Source organism: Bombus fervidus, chromosome 6 (genome assembly GCF_041682495.2).
Source record: "Bombus fervidus isolate BK054 chromosome 6, iyBomFerv1, whole genome shotgun sequence".
NCBI lineage: Eukaryota > Metazoa > Arthropoda > Insecta > Hymenoptera > Apidae > Bombus > Bombus fervidus.
The window spans coordinates 14,314,817-14,334,909 of record NC_091522.1 but is presented as its reverse complement, the minus strand read 5'-3'; the positions used below and the strand labels follow the sequence as shown (position 1 = coordinate 14,334,909).

General features: G+C 44.4%; 1 protein-coding gene across 17 annotated transcripts in view; it reads right to left on the bottom strand.

Annotated features, from left to right (window-relative positions):
* Positions 1-20,093, bottom strand: part of LOC139988123 (uncharacterized) — a 45,109-nt gene that overhangs the window by 12,559 nt on the left and 12,457 nt on the right. For 5 of the 17 annotated variants that reach the window (XM_072005128.1, XM_072005137.1, XM_072005143.1 and 2 more), the window contains 11 exons: positions 12,333-12,438; positions 10,522-10,581; positions 4,006-4,142; positions 3,153-3,522; positions 2,917-3,037; positions 2,564-2,684; positions 1,818-1,915; positions 914-1,058; positions 769-844; positions 458-714; positions 227-305 (listed from right to left, as the gene is read on the bottom strand). In XM_072005128.1, the coding sequence (XP_071861229.1) occupies positions 227-305; positions 458-714; positions 769-844; positions 914-1,058; positions 1,818-1,915; positions 2,564-2,684; positions 2,917-3,037; positions 3,153-3,522; positions 4,006-4,142; positions 10,522-10,581; positions 12,333-12,438 (1,570 nt within the window). The remainder of the gene's footprint in view (positions 1-226; positions 306-457; positions 715-768; positions 845-913; positions 1,059-1,817; positions 1,916-2,563; positions 2,685-2,916; positions 3,038-3,152; positions 3,523-4,005; positions 4,143-10,521; positions 10,582-12,332; positions 12,439-20,093) is intronic. The other 12 variants (XM_072005130.1, XM_072005136.1, XM_072005142.1 and 9 more) reach the window with 10 other exon arrangements.

Genomic DNA, 20,093 nt, shown 5'->3' with positions numbered 1-20,093 from the left:
AGCAGACCAAACTCGCATAATATGTATATAAATAACGTGTATAAAGACTTCTATCCAAATCAATCAATCAAATTCAATGGTATATGCGAAATGCAAAACACGGAACTCGTAATTGATTACGAGCGCCAATCGATTTGGGTTACGATCTCTTCAATACTAAATCGATCGACTGTACCGATACAAAGAGATGACGAAGGACGTATCGATGCCTGTTCGTGCTACTTACTCGGTCGTGGGTGCCTTTCAGGCTCACTGCCCTTTTCCCTTTGCTCTTTCTCCTTGTCCTTCGGCTCCTTTTCTTTCTCCTAAACAAAAGGCACTCGATCGATAATGTTGTATCGTTGAATTAATCTTGGAATTATTTCCAATTTACACGTGATCGAGTCTTAAACATCGACTAAATCTCTTTGACGAGAACATAGCTAGGTGCCATCGAGTGCTTTTCCTAAAGAAATACCTTGGCGTCTTTAGTGACGGACGGTGCACGCGGTGGTTGACGTTTAGGTGAACGACGTTCGGTCACGGTAGGACCAAGACTCTGAGAACGACCGGTTCTTGGACTGTTCTTAGGACTGGACTTGGTCTTAGGCTGAATCTCCTCGCGGTGCTCTTTCGTTTCCTCTCGACGTCGTGGTATTACGGGCTCCAACTTCTCTCTCGTTGGAGAGGGAAGTAGTGCACCGTCACCTGACGGGAAAGGAGAACAGGGTTTTTCTATTTTCATAAAATTTGTTGTTGCACCGTTTGCAATTACTTCGATGTACTTACCCACGCCAGTTGTACGATCCAAATGATGGCGGATCAAGAAATCTTTCCTTGCGCGAGCAATGGCTCTTTCCGGGTCCTGTCGGCCGACATATCAATTTTATCGATATCGTTAGGATCAACGAATCGTCAGTCGACAAGTACGTACCACTTTAAAATCGTCATGCAAAATTCCGTGAACGGGTCTAGCTTGTACCGATGATGGTCGGCCAGCAGGGGGCATGGTCATCGTGGCGGCAACGGGGGCGACCTTCCTCGTGTTCTCCTTTTCTTTCTCTTCCTTCGTCACTGACCTAAATATGCAACCACTTGTCACCGGGTTTTTTCTTCGACTGACAATTCGGCACGAGGCACAATCGCGTGGAAGAAATAAAAGGCAGCTACGACAAAACCCGTACGAAGATTCGAACAATTCGTCCCTGTACAACTACGCTTGACTCTCTTCTTTTCTTTTCTTTTCTTTTCTCCTCTTTCTCTGGCTCGAGTACAGCGTGTACATGAATGGAGGTGTCTCTGTCTCTGACGATAATTGGTTAGCGAATATTCACGGTAAATGCTACAACTCATCGTCAAATTAATCACCGATGTCGCATTCCTGATAAGTCGAACGCCAGTAGAATCCAATCGTGCCAAGTAAAACGCCGATGCTCCCTATGCATACGCCGATACTGCTACGTTCACAGTACTAGAGAATTATACGTACCAACGAAAATGGATAATATGTAAATTTGAAAAATTGTCGATCGATCGATCGTGCTCGTAGCTCGATGGATAGCCATATTCGAAAATAACCAACAATCCGTCTGATATCGCAAGAGTGCAACTACTTCTAACGATTTTTTATCCGTCAATTCACCGGCAAATTTCATTTCCTTCCATTCGTACAATCAGCTTTCGTTTACGTCTAATTTGTTTAACGTTTGCTATCGATGTTCTTCTACCTTTATATTTCTGTTCATCGCGTTGCGAAACGGATACCGTTTACCATTGACATTGATCGTCAAGAGTAACATGGAAAACTTGAATGTTTGAGAGTGGAGTAGTGTACTGGCCTGGCAAGGGACAGCGCGTTGAGAGCGTGGTTACTGGAGACTCGTTTCCACAGCGAAGCCTCGTCCTCTGCTGCCAGACCGCAACCCCAGTCGCGATGCTAATATAAATCAGAATCAATCATTCTGTTGCTTTTTACTTCCTAGGCGCTAAGCTATAACGCGTTTGCAGCGGCACTATGACGCGCGCGAGCGCACATACGCACACGCACACACAAACACACACGCGCGCGCGCGTGTATAGAGAACATGCTATGGAAGACACAGATCGTACTACGTTTCGTGTGCAAACGATTTTCGTTGATTTCGATCGATTTTGACGTCTGAGGAATATATGCATGCACGTGTACGATGAGTATATGAGTTTGACGGAAGATCGTAGAGATTTGTCGTGATCGGTGACGATGATGGCCGATTGATATTGAGTCGTGTTGTGAATCAAACGTTCAGAAATCGTTGAAAAAAAAAAAAAAGAAAAAATGATAAGACGAACACATGCAAGTTTGAATGCACTCGTAAATCGACAATGTTCAACCTTTGACTCTGTATTTGTAACACTTAGGATATTTACAAAGACACACGTACACTAATGGTTCTATGGATGGCGAAAGCCTGCCTAGGGAACACTCGAGAAACGAAAGACACTAAGAAAGGTGTAAAGGGGGAATATCGTTTCCAAATTGAAACTCGAAGAACAAATATCGGCGAAAGAAAGGATGGAACAGTGGCATCTTTGTTCCCGGAATTACCTTGTACTCGTCAGCGAGTCGTCTAAGCTCGATGACATCAGACGTAGGAAACGGTTTCTTCTGCGGTTTGCTCAGCCCTTTATCATCCGATATCCTTACGGTCCTACCTGACTTTTTACCCCTGAAAAGAATCAATCGTGGTTGTAGGGTATTCTATGCTCTTCTTTTTTTTTTCTTTTTTCTCATTCTCGATCAGTGTGATATACACGCGCGAAATACGTCGCAATCGACCTCGGATCGTCGTAGATGCTTTCTCGTTCTTCCCTTCGAATCTCTTCGTCTACGCGATGCTGCATACGGGACCGTGTACGATAAGCTAGCTCGAATTAATATACGTCATCTTGAATTCTGACCTGAAAGCTATTTTCAAGTCCGGCATATCCTCCTCGCGCTCGTCGCCCTCGGGCACCACTCCGTCGATGGTGTCGGCCCCGGTTCCTCCGACCAGCGGCTCCAACTCCGACGCTTGCATCCCTGTGATACATCCACAAGAAGAAAAAAAAAAGAAAAAAAAAAAGGAAAGAGAAACAAACGAACGTTAAAAAGATTCCAGAAGGAGAAACGTCTTCGTAACTAAATAAATCGATACTTTTTGCTACTTGAAATGGTTCAAGACGTCTTGGAAAGCAAACGCAAGTTGGATCGGAGGAGAAAAAATTTGTCGAGATGTTCCATTTACCATCGCGCTTATGATCGACATCACCGGGTCGTTTCTTGTGAACCGGGGCAGGTCCTGTAGGGGCGATACCCTGCTTAAGAGCTCCCATGCTGAGAGATTTTCTAGGTGGGCCTGTCGTACCTGCAGGAAGTCCAGCGGCCAACACCTCCGGCGCCATTGTCTCGCCATTCGTCAGTTGAGGTCTTCTAGGCCAGGCGAACTGCAGCCGATACTCGGTGCTGATCCGCGAAATCGCTTTGCTCAGTTGACTCGGTGGCAAACCTGACTGCGTTGTAACTTCCTGTAATCACGATTTCACGATCGTTAACTTCACTACGCTATTCCATGGTTACGACCTCGCGTACTTTCACGAGGAACGCGCGTAAGAAAGGGGCGCTCGTACGGGAGAAGCGCACGCGTCGATGTGCATTCGCAAAACAGGTCGAGCGAGAGGAAACTCGATGACGACGACTTGTTGACAGAGAACTTGAGGAAATTGGCCTGCGGGCTACGCGTTGGAAGAAAGCTTTGAATAAACTTTTACGACTCCATTTACGTTGCTTCCATCCCTCCCCCCTTTTTTCTATCGTCGATTAAAAATAGGAGCGAACCGATTACACGTTTATCGATTTCCCGATTTTCGATAAGCGTACAACATGGATAACGAGACCTATAGGTTTGTCGGTCTCCAACCTTTTTCTCGGTCGTGTTCGAGTAATCGTTCGTTTTGTGTGATATCTGAAAAGTACGCGGAACGTTCGCACGCTCGTCGACTCGCACTTACTCGAACTTTGTCAGCTACAACGTTCGAATCGACGGCGTCGATGCCTCCCCCATCGGCTGCCGTCATGAATTCGTGCGTTTTGTACGCGAGCTCCGGGCATTTCTTTCGCCGTGGCAATGGTGGTTCCAAAGTGGGTCCTGAAACGAATAAACGTGGCTGCTTGAGATCTTTCACTTAGTATCTATCGTCTTTCGTTTACACGAAAGGGACACTACACGCGTCGCGTTCTCGACCGCTTCTCCTCCGAACGAGGGGAAAGAAACCTTTCGATTCGCGTCACGACTCGAACGTACGATCGTTTAGAAATCGATTCCGTTGTTTCTCCCTATTGCTGGTAGCAATTTCGCATGGTTAGAGGAAATTTCGAGCAGCTAAGAGAGACGCTCGAGTGGCTCGAGACTTCGTTTGGAGACGGAAATCGATTTCTGATAATAGAGGTAATTAAACAGCGGCCGAAAACGTGCACGATGTCACGGGAAACGAATTTATAAAAAGAGGCGAACATCTCGAGGCGACAACACACAGAACAAGCGGGAAGCTGCTACATCTTGCAGTATCTGCAGGCACGCGCGCGTACGCCGCACACAGAAAATCACACAAAGTCGTAGAAAGGAAAAAAAGCGTTCCTCTGTAAGAAGCAGGAAAGAAGAAAATGAACTTGTAGTCTTTCTCTTTTTCATTTTTTTTCATTTTCGAAGCAACACGTCCACGCATAAGCATCCAGCAGCCGTTGTTCGCCCTCTTGCCAACACGCTTGGTAATTAACTCTCTATATTTTCGCTAGCCGCTTGTCGGAGCAGAAACTGGAAGAGGCACTTTCTCCTCTCGAGGCTCGAACGCTTGGAACATTGCTGAAAGACGATTATAAGCGACAAAAGCTTAGAAAGCGTCTCGAGTGGCTCATAGTTTCGCGAAGGTTGCTTTTGTGAACCGCTGGATGTTTTCCTGGGTCTCGAGTTCTCGCGGAGAGATCCACGCCGTGTTTAACGATTCGTCGTTTCGATTTCACTGGAAATCGTATTTCGTAGAAATCGACGCGACGCTACACCGCGTTTCCATCGGTGCTGTTTCGTCGCTGACGCGCCGCGCGTTGAATTAAGGTCAACGGAAATCGGATTTCGAAGAGACGGCGTTGAAATCGCCGCACAGGGGTTAAAAGTTGAACACGAGACGAAGTTAAGTTGTCGTTTCGAGGAAAAGTTACCGGATACGGTAATCCACCGGTACTTTGAGGATAAGTCGTGCCTTGCCGGCTTTCGGTCACGCGATTCCGAGCTTCGAAGTGATTCGGGAAAAGCCAGGTGACAGAAAGAGAACAGAAAGAGAGGATAGTTTGAGAGAGACAGGTCGATTCTTTGCGCGTTTCCGTTTGCATTCTGTCGTTTCCGTGCAACCGATTCGTCGCGAATGTTCCGCTTTCAGAGCGGCCATTATCTCTAGGCGATGCTAGGACAGTCAACAATAACGTGCACACGAATGATCGATGCGACGTTGAGCGTCTATGCATTCGTCTCTCCTCGTTTCTGATCGTCTAATGCGACTGTTTTATCTGTGTGCGTACGTACGTGACGCGTGTGTTTGCACGTCCATGTTTGCGTGTCTCTGCGTGTGACGATGCGTGGATTATTAACTCGGTTATATAAGCGTCGTTGAAACTTTAATACGACGATATCGTGCACTTTGGTGTCAGTGTTGATCTGTTTGCTGTTGTTAATCGAACTAGATTTGTTACCAACGAGCCAGTTTGCAGAACGAATCGAATCGAAAAATCAGTATCTTGTTGGAAATGGCTCGATCTATGCCTAAATCAGATAGTAGGAGAATCATAGCGAGATCTATCGAACAAGGACGATTCTTCCGGTGTGTTTTGATCGAAGCTAATCGCATCGGTAGGATGTCAGCTTTGTGCTCCAGTTGCGTAGGTGAATAGAGATCGACGCTCTCTGCTCGATCATCCGTAAGGGAATGCTTCGTTTTATGCCGTCGAATTATTAGATCATGCACCAAGGGAAATAATAGGAAAAACGGTTTTATCGTTTCATCGCGACACAAGTCGAACGATCGCTTCGAAAGATAACACGGTACCGTTTTTTTTAGAGGAATAAACATGCATCAGCTTCGTTTCATTCCGCAGATAGATGCTCTACTTTCAAGATCTATGAATAATGTTAGGCTTAACTTCCATATGCATGGCAAACACGATCGAACGCAGTGATACCAATGGTCTAAAGGACAAAGAAACGATCAAAGTTCCGATCACTCGTAAAGATCGTGCAACGTGCAAGTATTCGGTCGATCGACGAACGAAGGTGCACGCGAGATTGATTTAATACCGAAAGAAAAATAAAAATTTCCTGTGTTCGAAAACATAAAAAGAACGAGACTCGATTCGTGGAAAGGAAAGAAAATGACATAAAAATAGGAGAAAAATGAGGAAAACTGGACGCTCGTTCGTTAGGCATTGATACGTAAGATCGTTTGCCCCTTTCGCTTTGTTAAATCGAAAAGCAGACGGAAGAGTCACGGACGAGACTTTTCCATCAATCATTTTCCTATTTGTTGCTTTTCTCTTTAATTGGAGTACCATCGTGAGCTATGACAGTCGCGTAATATAATTGTCAGCCGGCATTTCTCGGTCACCCATGTCGCAGACTTTAGTTCATGCCAGAAAACTGTCAGAAGGATTTCCGTGCATATCAATAGCCGGTGTGAGACAGATAAAACCGCCTCCTCTTTCACTCGCACCTACGCCTTCTAGTTTCAACCGTCGCTCGACTTACTGGCTATGAATTAATTATCTCCACGGGATAACGTTCTCATTTCAACCAATGAAACAACTCTCATTCCCTTTGAATAAGGATTTACCGAGAGAAGTTTCGATGAAAGTAAAAGTTCGCCGTTGCCAGAAGAAAAGAAGGCGAGTAAATAACAGGTAGGAACGAGAGATTTGCCCGTTTTCGTCTCCTTTCTTTCCGTCGCGTCACGTTTCGACGATTCCCAACGCGCGCGGGCTGCAAATAAATTAATTAAACCGAAGCGGCTGTTCGCACGCGGGGAAAGTTATTTTCGTCGAGTGTTTGTTTGATGTTATTTACTCGCCAATTTCAACGTGTATTTACATGGTAGAACGTTTATTTACGCAGTTGATATTTGCCGCGTGATCGATCATTTTTTATAAGTTTCCCCTTCGAACCTGATCGAAATGTACGCGCATCGGACAAAATCATCGAGCCGGACGTTCGCGCGGTGATTGGAATCGAAACGATGGAAAGTATTCATCGGACGTGAATTGCTGTCGATATTAATCAGAGACTAGAATTACAATATTGACCGTGTGTGTTCGTGTATTTGGATAGCGTCTACGTCGAAACGAGCACGATACGCGTAGAATCGTATGCTTGCCTGGCTTAATGTATTTAAACAGAGATAACGATGGGTGATTCGTCAACGAGATCGAATCGAACTAATAACCGTCGAGGCCACTGTCATAAAATATATGCACCGGATTACCGATACTATAGTCGTTCGACTATGTTACGAGCCACGCTCGTTTCTCGTATCGTGTTTTCTGCGTGTTTCCTCGAATCGATCGAATTTTCGAGCAAATTCGCGCCACTTGACAGCGATTAGCTATTCGAAGAAGATTTCGCGGGCAATACGCAATGGACTAGCATTGATTAGTCGCGTCGTAACGTTGGCAGTGGAAAACAGGTCAGATGGGAATAATTTTCAGACCGAACAGAGTGTAGTAAACCGGTAATCGTAGCGAAAATGTGGGTCGCCGCTAGTCTTCCGAAACGGTTGGGCTCTTTCCACCGTAAAAATTGCGGAATATTTTCGCGATAAAAGACTTTACGTCGTCCGTAGCAACTGTTCCGTGTATACAACTTTACGTTTGCCAAGAAACTAGAATGGCGAGGGAAGGGGGAGACGGAGGAGAAGGAGAAAGAGGTAGTCCGATGCATCGAGGAATCGAGTACGTTTTCAAGCGGAAAAAACGTAGAACACCAGGGTGACCGTCGACGAATCTACTACGATCGTGGCCCGTGTAATACGTTGATTAATCCCCGTTAGGCGAGTCGGTGGTTTTGCGTGGGCGTAATGTGCCGCAAATTCATCTAATATCGGCGGTGTCTCGCATCTCCCGGCCGATAATTAAATTCGTTGCTCATTAGCCAGTGACGGGCATTAGCCTAGTCGATGGTTTTCTGCGTACAACACGGGAATTAATTGTCTCGTGCGATTGTCTCGTCCGATCGTAGGGACGATTAATCGTCGCAATTTCACGATCGACAGTTTTCGAACGCAGACGATCACGCGTCTCGGTCGTACGAGATAATCGCGTACGCGCATATACGCGTATCTACTATCTATACACACGTGTACACGTAGCACGAATAGCGGCGTGTATTTTGCCAATCGCAGGGACGAATCGGGATTGAAAATTAATTAGCTGCGGTCTAATTGCAACGATTAATCGCTACAATCGGCCTGAAGTCCAATGGGAGGGCGTACACCACCTACAACGCGGTAAAAGTATAGAGGCAAGCGCCGCTGAAAAATGTTTCATTGCCGTGCAGGCGAAAAGAAATGCGGCGAGCAGAAAAGTCTAAAGAAACGCGCGCGGTACCTTCGACGTAACGATTTCCATTAAGAGGCTCCCAAACGCAGAAACGTATGCAAAACTGAAATGCGTTTCTACTGCGCTAAATCGAAAGGCGCGATCGACGCAGCAAACAAAATGAGAAACAGATACAACTAGAAAGAAGCTTTCTTTCTCGATGTTTAAAAAAAAGAAACAAAAGAAAAAGGAAACAATTATAGAAATAGAATCCGTTTTCTCTTTTCTTCGTGTTTTCTCCGTTTTACGTAAAGTTGAATAAGCGGTTCGTCGAAACGTCTTGACAAGTCGAACAGCGCAAGCATACTATTCATCGTCGTTCTATTTTATGTAAATGGAGAAGGGAAATCCGCGTTTGTCTATAGAAGGAATTGATTTGCTTCGGAGTTTTTGCAATACGCAATGTTTATCGAGCAATCGTTGGATGTTGAAAAATCGCGTGTCGTCTCTTTCTCAACTTTCTCGGGCGAGAATTCTTTGGCGAAAAGTGTGAGGGGGCGAGGGGTTATTTTTAGCGCGAATCGCGAAGCTGATAGTTCGAGAATTCTGGAACAAGTTGTAACAAGTTGTATAGAGTTCAATATATGTATATGCTGCGTATATACAACGATACATTTTCGAGGCAAACCACTGTGCGAACTTTCGTGCAAGTAAATGCGGAGGCGCATCGTGCACTATCTATCTAGCCTATGTATCTACTTGGAGCAGAGGTAAAGGTTGTACGTGTTTCAAGCGGTCCATGATAACGGGCAATCTGGCTGGCAAACGTTAACGTATAAAACATTTGAGAATGCATGAAATCAAAAACAAAAGGGAGTAGAACGTCTTCGAAGGAATACCGTTTCCAAACAAGATTCTTCCAAGGGGCAAGATAGAAAAACAAAAGGGTGCACCTTTGTTCGTTTCGATTCGATGAGATACGCTTCTCGACGAAATACGTTCCTTCCCCCCTCCTCCCTTTTTCTCTTATTTTCTCTGTTTCTTTGCTTTTCAAGATCGTAGCGACTGTTTGCGCGTTTCCTCGAGAGAAGTACCTCGATCGGTTATGCCAACATGTCCTACGTATACAAGATCTAACGGGTAAAAAGAAAAAGAAACGCGTGCCTAAGGACAGTCGATGCAACCTAAACACAGCCTGCACAATGGATGCATTCACACACCGACGTGACAGATGAGAATGTTCGCGCGAGATTCGTCGCAAAACTCAGAGGCAAGCGCAGAGAGGAGATTGGAACGTTCAGACCTGGTTCGCACTTGTGTTTTAATCCGGTGCAATTTTTTTTCGAGCTCGCGAAGCTCGAAGGTCGCTTCGAAAGCTTCATAAACATTCTATATCGAGCACGGCTTTGCCCTCGAGAAATTAATGCGTATGTAACGGTCGAATAAAGCGGAATTGTTTCCAAACACGAGACCGACCGGTGGTCTCTAATCGCACGGTACTTTTCTACTTTTCTTCGACACGCTATATGGCTATCGCTATGATTGTTCTCGGCGATGTAAAACCGCGATTACAAAATAGCAAAATGCGAACCGAGTCTTAGGAATCATCGGTCAACCGCAAGCAAGCATGCTCCATTAACCCTTCGACCGTGAAACTCGCGAATAGAACGTCGACGAGTATCGACGGTGTCGCGGCACAGAGCTCGGAAGAAGGTGTCTGGTGACGTTTCCGAAAGCGAAAGTTACTTCAGAAGGGTTAATTACGTTGGATGGGATCTCCTCGCGCCTGGGGAATGGGACGATTAAAAGAAAAGAAGGGCGGAGTTGAGAATGAAACGGAGCAAGGCCAAAGTGGAAATTCCACCCCCCAAAAAGGTGTTAAAAAAAGGGGCTAAAACGAGCGAAATAAACCGTAATAATCTAGATGTTTGCGTAGCTCCGATCGTTCGTCTTACCTTCGTTGTTCTCATCCTCGGTTGACTTGGCCGATTGTAGCTTCGCGCTCGGTTGCTTCGCTGCAATCAAAATTCGCAGCTGGCACCGTATTCGTCTTTCTTTTTCTCTTTTCTCTCGTTCCCATTTTCTTTTCTCGTTTTCTCTTTTTCCCTTTTATTCGTTGTCTTTCGTTCACTTTTCTTTCCCTTTACGTTCTTCGCTTTTTACTTCTCTCTCGCTAAACTCGCTCTTTTCTGGTTATCCGTATTTCGGCTGCCTGGTCTAGTGACCCGTTTCGGTTTCGATACCGCTTGTCTTTCCGTTTCTTTTTCAATAACAACAACGATAACAAAAAAGAGAGAGAGAGAGAGAGAGAGAGAAATTGGCCCGAAAACCGATCCCACGTTCACGAGAACGTCCAAGCAAGCTCGTTGCCAAATCAAACGTGAATCGTTTGTAAATTCCTGGCCGCTATCGATAACCGATAGCTACGCCGAGTGATTAATTAATTATTTTCACGGTAGCTCACGAGCCGTGATTGGGTTGATATAGTCTGCGTGATCGACGGCCACGTGTCTCGAGACGTTTTGCGATCTTATGAATCGCGACTCTGAGGATGTATAGGACGTTTAGGCTCGTATCAATATAGAATCTAGGATAGCTGTATATATAATTAAGCGTTTTGTCACACGTTCACATAAACGTCGGTAATCAAAGTAAGGAATAAAGATGGAGAAAAGGAAAGTGTGAAGAGTTGACAACATCGACAAGACTGAACAAAGAATGTACACGTTATGGAGAAATCAGTGGTATAATTGGACGTATAAGACAGACGTAGTGAAACAAAATGTTATACATACTTATATATGGTACGATTATACGAGTCACGAAGGTGAGAGACATGGCGGTGGTGGTGTGAAAACGGGAGGTGAAACGTGACGACAGAGCGTGTGCGGTATTAATGAGACCAGATGTATGATGACTATAAGTAGCACGATCAAAGAAAGAAATAAAATCGCTAAACACCTTTTACAATACTAACAAGGGGAAGAAAAGATCATGAGAAAAATGGAAGTCGATAAGTACGAATCATCTGGAGCGTGATACGAGCGTGAATTTCTTCTTTCATCTAAAATGTGATTATAATCATTATTATTATCGCTATCAACATCGTCATCGCGTCTATTTAAATTTCACATTACACGTTTTTCCACTTAATTCACTGATCGCGTTTTCAATGCGTATTTCTCTATAAGCGTCACCGCGTACCAGAGAACGCTCGTAACGTGAAAACTAGAATGTCGTTCGCAGGATATTTCTACGTATGAATTTCGAGGATACGGTACGTTAATCGCGTCTCTAACAACGTTATTCACCCCGACGATTCAGTGACGTTGTTGCAATAAAAGCGAGGAACGCGTCACTATTTTTACCTCTTTTTTTCTCTTCTTTTTTCTTCTCTTTTTTTTTTTCTTTTTCACGCTCGCGACTGCTGATATGATTCTAACGAATTTATGGAGACAATTATGTAACCTTTAAACAGCACGGTATGGATGCCTGAGGAAATTTATCCGGTTATCGTTAATGAGGTTCGTTGCTCGTTTTAGTTTCTTTGTAAAAACCACTTCGTAGATTTTTTCTTCTTTTTTTTTTCTCCTAAAGCACTCTGCTGCTGTTTTATTTACTCAAACACCATACCGATATTGAAACTATGCGACGATTTAGCTAAGAGACTAGATCGTACTGATCAAACGACTGACTTTTTCTAGATCGTGAACAGAGTATGTATATATATAAACGGAGAGTTAAATAATAAATAGAGTGAACTTACTCGACGTCGGCGGTGGTTGCGGAGCTCGACGAACGACCGTATGCTCCTGATGCGGCCCAGTGTACTCGTGCCATGTGTACGTGCTCCTATACTCTGAATGGAGCTGCTGCAATACAGAATCGATGCAGCGAGTTATTACAAAACGATAGCTGAAATATCGCATAGTAGATTTCGTGGATCTTTCCCTTTAAGCACCGCGAGCCGTTCTGAAATAAAACTTCCACCTCCTCTTCGTTTCGCGCATTTTGTTGCGTTTCTCCCTTTGGCGCTTTCGACACCTATGACATTCACCGATCCGATATACCTTCGAAACACTAACGATATAAAGATCGAGCTCAAAATCATTGGGAGAGGGCAAACGTTTGAAAAGAAAGGCCGGGAATTTGAATAAATAGGACGATCCGTTACGTCGAACTTGTTAACCATATCGTGGCAGAGTTAATCCAGTACAAACGGTTAGGCGATCGATAAAACGATTTGCCGATTGTCCGTGACGATCGAAGCATAAGTTCGGCCCCTTTCGGTGTCGTATATCGCGTGTACGATTCAACTTCGGATATCTGGATAGACTTTACATTTCCCTGCGACAAGTAGAAACGAGAAGTCAATCGTATCTGCTGTTGGCGAGAACGTTCGAACCTATGCACGTACAATCGAGTACGATGACAACGGGTATTGATTCGCTGAAGTGCCCAGAAACGACTCCTTCCTTCCTTCCCTCTCGTTTCTTTCTTTTTTTTTTTTTTTTTGTTTTACTGTAAAAAAATGGAGTTTCCATGAATGTCGATCAGTTTTCCTTCGACGAATGTATGACGCTGGTATAAAAATAAAACGCTAACGCGGCTTCGTAAAGGTTGCAATGAACAAAGACAGAGGACAGATAAGGAAAAAGGAAGAGAATTATAGAAAAAAAAAGAAAAAAAGGAACGACGCCACTTTACCGGCGCGAAGATTTCGACAAACGTCAGATCGTTTTCATGGACCGTGGATAGGCGAGGAGAAAAGACGTTTTCTAAAAGGCATAAGAGGAACGAGGCTCGTATTTTATCGTATTAACAGGCAAGTCGGTAAGCTGTCTCTTTCCGCTGGATTTTATAAACCTGACAGATTTGTAGCGGCGTCGCTAATTGCGTTGTCCTGTTTTTTCAGAGTTGATTGATTTAGTTACTTAACCCAGATACTGTCGGTTCTATGTCCGAGAACGCAGAGGTGACAACGTGGTCTGGACACGCGTACCAGCGCGTATGGTCAACCCGGCTACGTTCTCTAAATATTTTCATTCGTTTCCATGCTCATCTGTCCGACCGGACTTTTTCCCATTAACAAGAAGCAAGTAAAACAACAAGCACGGTCGCCGTTGTTGTATCTTCAAATATTGTAGTACAGAGCCGGATAAACGTAACCACGTTACGCGTTTCGACATTTTCGAAATAAAAAAAAAACTGATATTTAACGATTCGAGGACGACTCGAGGAGCATGAAATATTTCCAACGTCGTGTATCTGGGCGTTCATTGTACCAATTAAAACATGCTGCAAGGTTTCGATAGATAGACAGACAGGTCGATGCATGGGGCTTCCATAATCCATTTGCAAAAGCTTTAGGCTCATATGTCTATCGCGCAGCGAAATAATTACTGTAATTTAGGCCGAGATGGTACCAACGTCATGCTAATCTCTTTGTCTTCTTTTTTTATATAGATTTCATAATATCTTGTTACAAAATTGCATTCTCTTCCTCTCTTGTATTATCAAAGAGTATTCGACCTCGGGACACGATATTTATGCATCGGTTACAAACCGCATTTCTTCCGTTGGATTTCGAAACAATTTGTTCCGGCGTGGTGTACGTGAACGCAAAGTAGAGGAGAGGCGCGATCAAAAATGGATCGGTTGATTTAAAAGTATAGCGTCGATGCAGAGCGGCAAAGCAGCACCTACGACTAGTGCGGTGGACTGCCGTATTTACGACCGTCTATCGATCCTTATACGTTCATTTATTAATGCCGATGTGGGGCACTGTTAACCTTTTCGTATGTCGCCGCGCCCACGACACGCCACGCCGCTTCGCCACTCGCCCTACCACGCGAACATTTCCATATTTTCGTCCGATCGCTTACAAAGTCAACGATAAGCGGAATTTGATGACCTACTCCGAAATTTTCAATCGACGTCGTTCTGATCGCTAAATGCCGATAAAATGTAAAATTTAAGACGCGGAAATTTCTTATTTGCCATAAAAAAAAAAAAAAGAAAAGAATGAAAAAGGAAGAATAAAAAGAAGCGAACAACGCTACCTTCGTTGTTGGTGGAAACTAGTTTCGCGAAGCGAAAGAACTTCCGTTAACTTAATCACGATGTAGGCGGTGGAAAGTCTACCAACGGAGGATTCGATCGACTTCGAATCGTTGAAAACTCGTAGATCGCGGAAATGAAAAGCAGGAGCGGTGTTCGAGGAAGGGAGGGCAAAATCAAAAGGTCGATGTGATTGTTCCGATGAAATTAGATAGCGGTAATTGGACACGGAACACGCGAAGGCTCGCGGAATAATTGTCGTTAAAAGTCGCATTTAACGAGATAGCCGGTTAATTGAAAATTACGCCGTAGTACAAAGAAAACTGCGCCGAACGATGTCGCGTGTGCAATTAATAGAGACACCGCTGTGAACGCGTCTCGTAATTAAAACACGAATAACTAACGAGAAATTATACCGAGCGCGCTCGAATCTGCGAACGCGTGCGAAAACGGAACGAAGACGACGAAGTCGGCCGTTTCGCGACTTCGATAATTGTCTGAAAAGTTGGCCGATTATACGCTCGTTGACTCGTCTCTGAGAGGAAATTCGTCGAGTCGGCGAATCATTCGCTTGCTCGAGGATTCGACGCAATCGTTCGACGGCGGCGTCGACCGATCGATATTCGTCGAAAATAGATGAATATAAAATTCGCGAACTACGACGTGAAGGCACCGGCAGTTCATTAACGAATCCGGGTGTGAATGAAACTCTCCTTTCGTCGAATACAACTGTCAGCCCGGTGTTCTCGACCTCTTCTTTCGAAGGATCTTTTTCTTCTCCAAGTCGCTTCGACTAGGAATATTTCACGCGCTGCCGAATTGCGAGGAAATCCCAGAGGCTTCGACAGTACGTCGTACACTACGCTAAAAGCGATCGACGAATTCCATAAAGTTCGATCGAAAAGTGGACACGCGTTTGAATATTTACAGCTCTGAAAAGTTTCCACTCGTAACATATATTCGAAGAAAAAGGAAGAAAAAGAGGATTCTGCTATCTAGAAGTTACTTCGACGAATTCAGAAAACCAACTGCGGACGTTACGTACCGAGAGAAATATAAAACGAGGTCGAACGATGTTTCGAGTCTTTCGTTCGCGTATAGTGAAAAGATTGTTGGTGGTATTTCGACCAAATAACTTTCGAATCGGCAATTTAAACTTTTAATTACTCCTCCGTTTTCGCTACTCGAACGTCAATGGTTAGGAGGCAAGCAGATATTCGCGAGAGAACGTTCGGAATAGGCGCGCTGCTACGCGCCGTCAGCCGACAGATCGACGAAAATGTTGCGCGATTCCTCGGTCGGCGAAACGACATCGCCTTTTTCACTCCGTTCGCGTCTCTCGTTTCACGAGGTAATTTCCAAGCGATCGAAGATTTTTCGCCTCGGCGGAGTACGGAGAGAAATCCGTTTTTCCAACCGGCTGCATGCCGATGAGACGTCGAGATGACATCGTCGAGAGAGCGATCCTATCTCCTTTCCCTTGTAGCTCTTCTTTCCTCCCCTAGTTAGACTTCCAAGACAATTATCGTTCTTCCTATATCCCAGCACAGCCTCGCTTATCGTTCTTCGATGTTTTTATTAATCAATTTCTTTCCACGTACTGCTCGTCTTTCGAGAGGAAATTCGTATCGAAATTGTGGTGAAAATTTACGAAGAATACGATGATTTCTGCATTCGCGAAACCAGCAACTTGACGACGAATGACATAAACAAACACGCGGTGCTAAGAGAAAGCGTTAAATTCATACTCGAAGGACTCTTTTGGTTTCGCTATAAAAACTGAACAGTCAACAGATGGAAGAGATTGGATTGGCAAACGAGCCCGGTAAATGTGATATCGCGAGAACAGAGTACGCTGAACGGTTGCTTTTTGTTGTTATTATGATCAACAGCACGATCGTCATCGTCGCGATCGGTGTCAGTGAAGTGAACTCGAGGATTTACGAGCCACTCGTTGCGATATCCGACTGCTCGGAACGTAGCCCGTGACACAGCAGGTCCTCGAAGCGGTTTAACGAGGAAACTCTTTCGCTATTGCAGTTCTGCTTTCTGCTCTTTCTCGTGTTTGCTCTCGCTTGCGTTTCGGAACTTACTTGTTCGAAAGAAGCGAACGATTCGACGTGCAGTTTCACGAGGATGTATTTTTAATTTGTTATTTAATTCATTTTTACGACTCGAAGGAATTGATCGGTCGAGTACAGTCGTGCAATCGCGTGGAAACCTAACGTGGCCTGCACTCGTATTGACGATCTTGCGCGACCTCATTTTCCTATCAATCGTAGGGAATTCGAAAGGAGCAAAACAAATCGGAGCGGAAAACACCATAGCGCGGATAAAATTAGATTCGCTTGTTTGAGATTCAGATGAATCCTGTTAAACGAAGATGGACGCGAAAGAACTCGCAGGATGAGCGAAACACGGCGCGTAGTCGAAAGAAAAATTGCGGGGACGTGTTAGCGACGAGGTGGAAATAACGATGCGAAACCGTGTCAGAAAGAATAATTAAAACTGTGGAGAACACGACCCCGATTGTGAATGAAAAGACGAACGAGTCGGGAAAGTATGTACGCTGTGTCTGAATAATAAATAGTAACTCCCCGGACGATTATTAATGTAAGTGGAAGGATCAGCAAACAGAGTCGCCAGATACTGATCAAAGGGAGGTAGCCCAATGCTTGTTCAAAGTTGAAAAGACAAACATTTTGCAGAAGTTACGAAGCGTAAGATCGAGTCTTGTCCTTGTGTAACTTGCGCGTAATTCTTATCAGAGGAAGAAGAAAAGAAGAAGAAGAAGAGGAAGACGAAGTGGAACAAGATGTTTCATGGAGTAGATCTACCTCTTGACGAAGAGAGGAAAGAGGGGAACGTACGATGGTCGAAACTTCTTCACTGTGTGTCGTGCCGCATTGGCGACATATTTCGCAGAGTAGCGAAACGGTTTTGTACCGCTTGCCAAGAAAAGAAATCGAAAATATATAGCAAGTTTCTTGGAACTACGTATCGTGTAAGACAATGTAGTGTACAAGCGTGTAAAGGTAGAAGACTACGAAATAAAATATAGAGTCGATTGATGCATTGATGCATATATATATAACGTTGAATGGAATATTCTATAGAAACTAAACCAAGGCTAAGGACTATATATACGAAGTCGATGCTGCCCTAGCTAACCTTTCAGGTGGTTCTTGTCTTTGTAGATTTCTGTCAATTCAATCCGAACCCTCGCTGCGCGCCCTATATACTGTAATCCTTGAAAAACTCGTACGTTAAGGGTCGATGGAAGAGGTAAGATAACAACGAATTCTAATACTTCCTAAAACATCCCCCAAACTAGAGCGATCGTTTGGTATCCTCGAGTGCAAGCATAGGGGAGAAATTCCCCTAATTCTCTCCGCCCAGTAAACAAGATTCCTTTGTGCAACGTCACACAATCAAAATGCTTCGTATAACGCGAACATCTTCGTGTATTCTACCCTTCGATCTTATCGTTTTATAGCATCCGATAGAATCAAGCAAACTTACACAAACGGACATAAAGAAGATGTTGTATCTCGTAAATCTTTTGATACATCCGATTCGACCAAACGTCCTTCGTTTTTCTTAACAAGTATGGGGAAAAAAGAAAGGAAACGAGCGACGTCTTGCAGACTTCGAAGAGGACGAAATGCCAGCAAGACTGGACGATCGGTTGCGCGTCGCTCGCTAACCGGAAGAAACGGAATACGACGAAAAGGAATAAGAAAGAAAGGAAAGGATAGGAACTGCGGCGTAGGTAGTGACGTAACAGAGACACGGCCTTTTGACTTGGCCGGTTGCAACCTGTACAACACGGTGCAACACGCGGCTTATCAACACGATTGCGCGTTGTAATCTATGCTCAGAGGCATATAGTCGAGTAGTAGGAGTCAACGTACTGCCACTCGCCGACCGGCTACACCGGGAATATCGACGAAGGAGAAACAGTGGCGCAGTGCCGGTGTTCTCCTACTACTTCGACCTCCTGGTGCCAGCTGCATGCAAGCGGCGAAATACTGCGTGTCAAAGTTGAATTCATCGTGACAGCTTGCATTCTTCCATGGGCTGCTCGTACATTCTTCGTTTTCGTTTCTATACTCTGTCCGCGGGGAGAACTCGACTTCGTCTCGGTTAAGATTCTGCCGCCGGACATGGACGAATTTCGTCCAAAATGTTTGAGAACGTTAACGTTAATAGGATTTTGAATATTCGATGAAAATAGAGATTCGACACGAGTCGAATAAGAGGGGAAATTTCGTAGTTCTCCCTTTTGGAGTGGCGAGCAATTATTTCTGGACAAGATGATAACTTACGTACCGTATATCAGGGCACAGTCTTTTGGGGTTAATTTTGCCTATGAAAATAATGAATCGAGTACACGCGAGGCCTAGTTCCACAGAAATTTTAGTAGTTGAAACGCTTACAGTCGGGTAACCTGATTTCTATCACCTGCTATTTATCGAAGTGCTTCCTCTTGCAAGCGCAGTTTCTTCAAGGTTTACGAATCAGTCGACGTATCCGCGTATTTTTATTATATTTATAACCCATTTTAAAAATATGCCACGGAGATATACCGTTTTCGGCCAGTGAAAGATAATTACAAGTCGTTTGAAAAAAAAAGCGATTATTTCAACGTGAATGGTTGTTTCGAAACGTCAAGCAAAGCAAAAGAGAAGCATTCTTTCCGGGTATTTTTACCCTTCCCTTGTTGCGAACGAGGCTTATTATCCCATTTACCGTGACTGGCGAAAGGGTCGTTTCGCGAACCCTTCGTCTAATTTAGCCGGCGTTGCGCATTGCAGCCGTAGTCGGGCGACCAAGTAGTAAAAGTCAATGTACGTCCGACAGAAGAATGGTGCACGTGATAGTGCATATCGACGAATGAAGAGTGGCGCAGTGCTGGTGTTCTCCTACCACTTTTCATGACGCTCGGCCACGCGAATTGTTAGACGATTGTACCGGAGGTGACGGGGCGAAACATCGTTCGAACTCGATGCGATGCACTCTGAATGCCTCGCTTCTTATCTTCTCGATCGACCTTAAAACGTCCGGCCAGCACGGCAATTCGCCGTAGATACGATTTGACAAATCGACGATAGATTTCCATAAGGCTGAAAGAAAAGGAATGTATCGTATAATTTCATGTAACGTACGCGTTCGATCTGTTTTACGAAGAATCGACTTGTGGAAGGTATTAGAGCGAGCTCTATTACAAATTAATCCCGCTAATGGCATAGCTCGTGTTGGAAATATAGCAACAACGATATTTTTATGTCCATCGCGAGACTATAGCTCTAATTTGAAATTAATCGTCAAAATCACCTTTCTTTTTCTTTTTAACTTAATGTCGTTTTTTCTTTTAATCGTCGTTCTAACAGTCGTACTAACACGTCCTAGTTTCTTAATTCGACTTTCGTGGAAAGAACGTTGCAGCGTTTTATTAGTCGGCAAG